The following is a 7,221-nucleotide window of genomic DNA, read 5'->3' as shown; positions in this document are numbered from 1 at the left end:
AGATACTTTTAAAATCATTTAAATGCAGATACAGATACAGATACCGATTCAGATTCAGATTCAGCTTGAGATAGCTGAGCGGTACATTGGTTTAAACTTGCTCTGCAGGGAGTTTTTCTTTGGCTCCTTTTTCTGCATTTATAGACTACGAATAATATTAAATGCTTAGGGTGTGGTAAAGTATTTGTTTAGGATTTTTTGGACTTTTATTTGGTTGGGATTTTTTTTTGTTATTTTTTATTTTTTATTGTGTATGCTCGGTTTTCGAATTCTTTTTTTACTGCATAAACATTGTCAGATGCCGTGAACATTAATAAATAATTTATTATATTTTCTACATTTAACATTAATTTTGCGAATTATTGTTATTTCGCTGTTGTTTTGACGTTGTTATTTTTATGGAAATACAAGCATTAAGAGCAACTCAACAGTCGCAACAACACTGCAAGGAGCCGCTTGCTTCTTAGTCGGCTCTTTAGTACAAACTTAAATTCAATTTCGTATTGAAGGTTGTTTGAAAGGCGTCCCGAATTGCGTACAACACTGCGTATACTTAATATTCAATTTAAATACTCGTATTATGCTTGGTCTTTAAAAATAATTTCATAAAATTATTTTCTGGAGAGCACTTTAACTTCTTTAACTTAATAACTCTTTTTGTTTGCGGTGAAGTGTAGAAGTTAAAGCTTTAAAAAATTTTAATGTATATAGAACTTTTAAAATTTTAATATAAAATAAATATAATAGCAAACATATAATATGTTTATTATTTACATATTGTTAATGTATAACAAAAATTTTATTATTAGGGAAAATTAAAAAAAAATAAAAAATGAATTAAACTACAAATTAATTTCAGTTATTTATTAATTTAAAAATATTTCGGTAATGATTTAAAAAAAAAACACGAAACTAATATTGTTGGAAGGTCACTTGGCAGAAAATCCGAACACATGTTTTTAACTCGACAAAATAGGTTCACAGACACACATAGTACATTAAGTAATTTGTTAATGATTCAAAAAATGCTAAGGCACTACACATGTTTTTAACTCGACAAAATAGGTTCACCTACACACATAGTACACTAAGTAATTTGTTAATGATTCAAAAAATGCTAAGGCACTACATAGCTTACTGCTGGTTTACTTAAAAACCATCTTTATTACTCTTTAGTACTGTCTAAACAATACGGATCCATTTGAAGTGATATTAATTAATTAAAATTAGGAACTATGTTACTCTTATGTGGGTACTGGGACATAAATGGCATGAGGGCAATGAAATAACAGAAGCCCTAGCAAAAAAAGGTGCATGTACTTCTTTCATTGGTCCATAGCCGTTTTGCGGGGAATCAAACCATCAAAGTTGACGCATCCTTGGCCTTAGCAGAAACGATATTAATATCTCCGCTAAACTTCTTACAGGACAATGTGCACTCAATCACCACATGAAGAATTTAAATACGGTAGAAAGTGATTACTGTCGAATCTGTCGTGGGGAGAAAAAAATATCAGAACATATTCTATGTAACTGTCCAGCGGTGACAAAACATAGACTTAAATTAAATAGGTAAACTTAAGACCACATCAATTACGAGACTTGTAAATAATCTAGAATTATTTTAGTTGGGCTCTTAGACGCACAATAGATCTTTTAGGTCGCATTGCATTCATAGTGTATTATTAAATAATAAAAAAAAATGGTAATATATACGATACATATACTATTCGATTAAACAAAAACAAATAATTACTAGCTTATTAAATAAGTTTTAAATATTAAATTTAAAAAGAAAAAGCTACATATAACTTATATGATATAAGTTAAAAAACTTTTTAAATATCAAAATTTTCCTTAATATAAATAATTTTAGATCCTATAGAACCAAGTATGCCATATGAGATGCAAACAATGTAGGTTTATAGTACTGTCATTTCCAGCAGGATATTATCTATGCTTAAGGAAAACGAATCATGTAAGTTCTCTCAATAATAGTGAAGTGACATGCGTTCTCATAGGAATAGATATATTATACTACAATAGTTAAGATAAATGAAAATATTAAAAATTCTTTTCTTAGATTAACACTCCAAATGCAACTAGTAGATTACGGTTAATATAGCCACCTTTATTTTAGTTTTTAAAATTTTGTTCATGAGCACATTTCTGTGAATACAAAATGATCATATAATTTAATTTGTAATTTCAGTTTTAAGAATATTTATTTTTTTTTTAAAAAAGATAAGAAGGAATTAACTTGGTCTAGCAAAAAAAGGGCAAACAGCCAAAACAAACAAATTTTATAATCATAAGGTAAATATAACCGGCTGTCTGAGACCACACAGAGACCCGAGAAATCCATAAGGAAACTTTGTAAAAGATTAAAATTGTTTTATTTGTATGACATATTTTTTTAATATTTAAGTGCATTATAAATTTGGTATTTGGACTTTAAATTTAAGATCTAGTACTCGTTACAAAGTTTAAATTTGTTATATACCCAGCAGCACAAGTATAAATACTAAAAAAAAATTCTTTGTCAAATCATAATTAATATTTACTTTCAAACACAATATTCCAAAATTTTAGTTTGTTGATATATTATTATTAACATTTTTGGCACTTTAACATAAATAATGGAATCTACTGTAAATGATCCACTTGCAAAAATCAACAAAAATTTAAATAAGGAACAAAAGTTTTTAAAGGTGAGCGCTGTGTTGAAAGTATAAATATATTAGTAAAAAACATTTTTTTTTAGAAAAATGAAAAAGTTTTTGACCTCGATGCGTACCCACAACCCATTAAGGTTTGCTCAGATGAACTTACGTCAGGTACCGATGTTGCAGAGTCTATACTGAGTGAGAATCTATTACAAAATTTATATGATATGAAATCCAACTTAAAGTATATGGATGAACAAATGAATCGTATAGAAAATAGATTTTGTGAGTTCGGAAAATCTGATATTAAACAAATACCTACAATAGATGGAAAGAAAGGAAAGAAAGAATCCAACGAAACTAAACAACCGCATGAAAACAACCATCATCTGAAGGCAAGTGATATCACACTTAACTCTTCACAATTTTTAGAGAAGTCGCGTTTAAATGAGCATATTCTTGGAAACTTCCAGTTTTGTGATAATTTCAATAATACGAGCTCTGGAATACCAACACAACATAATTTTCTACCACATGCTGAAGAGTTGGCTAACAAGTCTCAGGAAAAAGCTCAATCATATGAGAGTTTCACTAGGCTTAATTGCGGTATTTCAGCTACACACTATTGGTCTCCATTTGTTAAAAAAACTGCAGTTGACAAAAGTGCACCAAGACAGAAATTACGTGTACCTGAACACTGGCGCCAAAATTTACATCGCAAGTTAAGACCATCTTTATGTGATGCAGATAATGAAAAATAATTTTATATGTATTTAATAATTAAAACAGTAGATCTCCATAAGCAAAATTTCTGATTTTCTATATCATAGGAAATCAAGTAATAAAAAAATTGATTACAAGCTCAATTCCTCAATAAGCTTTTTAAAGTAGAAAAATATTTTTTAATAATGTAAAATTTTATATAAATCAGCATATGGCTAAGGATAAGATGATTATATTTTTTCATACTACTTTTAGCATCCTTTTTTATGTATGAATTATTTAAGTAGTATCAATTAATATAATATAGTATATTCTAATATACCGAAAACAGTTTGAATTGGCATGTCGATGAAGATTTTTCTGCGTTCCTTTGCCTTTAGAAGATATGTGTAAATTTTAATATTATATATGTTATAATTATAATAATTTTTCTGGACATATTTTACTTTATGCTATATGTATATTTAATACCCCCGTCCACCTACTCACTACCTAGCTGTGCCATGCCCATGCTTTCTGGTTTATTTAATTCTAGTCCACTGACTAGCATATGACTTGCACATATCTCTCTTTCCTAATTACTAAAATGAAGTTTCCACATTGTTGTGAAAATATTCTTCATTCATTCCTAAGAGGTTATTTTAGTAGGTTCAAGTCACACACTGTGGCTTCAATGTATATTTAATATTAAATAAACTCGAGATTTTTCTTGCAAACTAAAATCAATTAAAACCATTTCATTACATGAAAACAATACTCTTTAATAATTAATAATTCCTCTTAAAACGGATTAGGTATTATGTTTGCTAAGATTTCATGTTACATTTGTAAATCCTATAACGTATATATATGTCCGATATATCTACTAGCTTTGTCTATAAATCTAATTAAATCACACTTGACACAGATACCTTTCGGGACTAGGCGCTGATCATTTGTCAGATTGACAAAAATAGGAGTACTATATTCTATTACTGCAACATAAACTGAATAATCGGATATAAATTTTCTCCCTTTTTAAAAAACTGATCTCGTCAATTTTTCACTGTTTTTGTTCAGATCAGAATTGTCATCTCTTTAGTTTTATAATTATTTTACAAAGTAATTATTTTTGTATACACATGGTTATAGATATATCCAAATAAAAATACATATATTTACAATTGATAGGTGTACATTTTAACATTGAATTTCACATTTGACGTAACTATAACTGTCTATAATAACTTATATAAAATTTTATTCATATCGGTTCAGATTTAAAAACAGCTACCACATAAACCTTTTTTATTTTCTAATATATGTACTTGGAACTTACGCGTAAGTTATAGAATGTAATCTATGCAGTGATCAGTGAAACTGATATCGTAAATCTGATATTGATTGGAGATATCGAGATTTGGATATATATCAGTTGATTTACTGACATTTCAGCTTCTATGGTTTTTGTTTTTATAAAAATTCAATTTTTATATATCTTCTGAAATTTTTTTTAATCACTGATTTTAATTTAATTAATTTTTAATTAAATGCATGCAATCAATTGGGAGGGTTTCATTTCATTTCATATAAACCTTGGAAAAGTAAATCTAATTAATGTAAGTAACTTAAATTTATATTTCAAAGGAATATAATTTATTATATGTATTAACAAATTAACTAAATAATTATATTCGTTCTAAAAACATTAAATGTAATTTATTTGAGGAAAGGTAAAACACAATTCAAACTTACCGTCGACTACTTTGAATAATTGGCGAAAGGATTATCTCTAAACTGGAGGAAATGTTTTGATTTTGATTCTGAATTAGATTCTGGCTCTGATTTTGTATTGAATGTGAATTTTGAATTCGATTACGATTTTGATTCTGATTCTGATTTTGATTCTGATTTTGATTATGATTTTGATTTAGAATTTCGTTCTGATTTTGATTTGTATTTGAAGTTTGATTGCGATTGAGCATGTTGTTAGCATTCAAGGAATTAAAATTGTCGATATTGGTTGTTGGTTTTGTTGGTGTATTATGAGTTGGGGTAGAGGGATTTGTGGTATTGTTGCTTGCGTGTTTTTTGGTAGCATTCACATTCACATTTGCATTACAATTATCAAGATTAATATTTTGTAAAGCGGAAACATTTGCGGAAACGGAAACTGTTGCGGATGTTGGTATGGAATTAATCTTATTTGACGTTGACGACTTTGTTGAAGTTTCTGCTGTGGGAGATGACAGCTGCTCATTAAAATTGCTATCATTATTATGAATACCATTGTTGTTAGTGTTGTTGCTGCCATTGTTGCTACTATTAAATTTTATGTTGGTAGGGTTGCTCAAATTGCTATTACTATTGCTATTGCTATTGCTATTGTTATAGTTGTTGTTTAAAGTTGGTGACATTGTCGTCATAGCATTCATAATTGCATTGCTGAATTTATTTGCATCTTCATCGTATTGATCCGTTTCGATTTCATCCACATGCTCCTCCTCTTCATCATCCTCTTGAATGTTATCCTCACTGCTGGGGGATTGCAAGTGCGAATTGGAGTTGTTTGTGTTGGTATGGTTGGTGCACTATTTTTGGGTTTTTAACGTACAAACAAACGAAAAAAAGGGGAAAGGATTTTTTTGTTGTAGTTTTTGTTCAAATTTTAACGAATTTCGTTTTAAGAGCAAAACACATACAAACAAATAAAATACACGGAAAAAAATCACGGTAAATAATGAGACCAAAATTCATGCTTAAAACATGCAACAGGAACAATTACACAAAAAATATATACGAGGATGTACTAGAGTTGTTTTACATACAAAAATATTATATTTTTTCATGACTACATCTTGAATGGAATTTATTTTTTAATTTATAAATAAATATTTTTTTTTTTTTTGGAAGGAGTATATTATGGGTACAACGTGCAAAATTTATGCAATTTATTTGTGAGTTTACTTTTGTACGCTTGTTTATTTTATTCATCATATGTGGATGAAACATGCATATTCATACTTAATAAAGGACATTATGTTAAAAAAATTATTTGTTATATCTATATATATGTGTGTTTATTAAAAATTATATAAATATTTTACTTACAAAATTAAGTTACCGTTTTTTCTGTGAATTCTGTTATTTACTTTTATTTTACATCACAAATAAAAATAATTATAAAAATCAAAGTACACAAAAACATGCAAAATATATTTTTCATTATTTTAAACAAATAATTCATACAATGTTGAAAATATTTATATATACCCATATTTTATTTTTTTATTATTTCATATGAAAACAATAGTATCCATAATGAATATGAATATTTTAGAGTATTTTAAAAATATTTTAATTCAATTACAAATACACTAAATAGAATTCTTTTACCTAATGATAAATTTCATAACAAAATAATTGCACTAAAAATATTAAAAATATATTTGTTTTGTTTAAATTTGTTTAAAACAAATTATATTTTTATAAGCTTTAGTGCTTTATTTAATTATATATTAATATTCAAATTAATATGAGAGATTTGAACATTTTGACAGCTGCCACAGACTCCTTTGTGGAGTCTACATCCACCTGCAGTGCATGTTCTGCACATTTGAAGTATTCTACTTCAAAGAAGATTTGAGATTAAAACTAATTTTGCTTAGCTAAAGACTTAATGCAATTTATGTATTAATGGGATAAATGAAAATATTTTGATAACGTAACATACACAAATTTACTCACTCAGTCCTTTAATAAAATCAAAGCTAAATCTTTGAAATACTTGGACTAACCAATTAAGAAGTAACTTTGCACTTCAAGTGCACTTGCCGAATTTGTTTGCTTTTCA

The 7,221-nt window shown here is 27.6% G+C and overlaps 2 protein-coding genes across 2 annotated transcripts in view; one reads left to right on the top strand and one right to left on the bottom strand.

Annotated features, from left to right (window-relative positions):
* Positions 1–2,577: 2,577 nt before the first annotated feature.
* Positions 2,578–3,543, top strand: LOC119682716. The gene is made up of 2 exons (XM_038096210.1): positions 2,578–2,711; positions 2,765–3,543. The coding sequence occupies exons 1-2, from the start codon at positions 2,640–2,642 to the stop codon at positions 3,425–3,427; spliced, it is 735 nt and encodes a 244-aa protein (XP_037952138.1). The 5' UTR covers positions 2,578–2,639; the 3' UTR covers positions 3,428–3,543.
* Positions 3,544–5,119: 1,576 nt separating this feature from the next.
* Positions 5,120–7,221, bottom strand: part of LOC119676689 (probable cyclin-dependent serine/threonine-protein kinase DDB_G0292550) — a 20,653-nt gene continuing 18,551 nt past the window's right edge. The window contains exon 2 of the mRNA XM_038087945.1: positions 5,120–5,959. Coding sequence (XP_037943873.1) covers positions 5,120–5,959 — 840 coding nt within the window. The remainder of the gene's footprint in view (positions 5,960–7,221) is intronic.

The sequence above is a fragment of the Teleopsis dalmanni genome, chromosome 2 (genome assembly GCF_002237135.1).
Source record: "Teleopsis dalmanni isolate 2A chromosome 2, ASM223713v2, whole genome shotgun sequence".
In the NCBI taxonomy this organism is placed as follows: Eukaryota; Metazoa; Arthropoda; class Insecta; order Diptera; family Diopsidae; genus Teleopsis; species Teleopsis dalmanni.
This window is presented reverse-complemented; position numbering and strand designations above follow the sequence as displayed.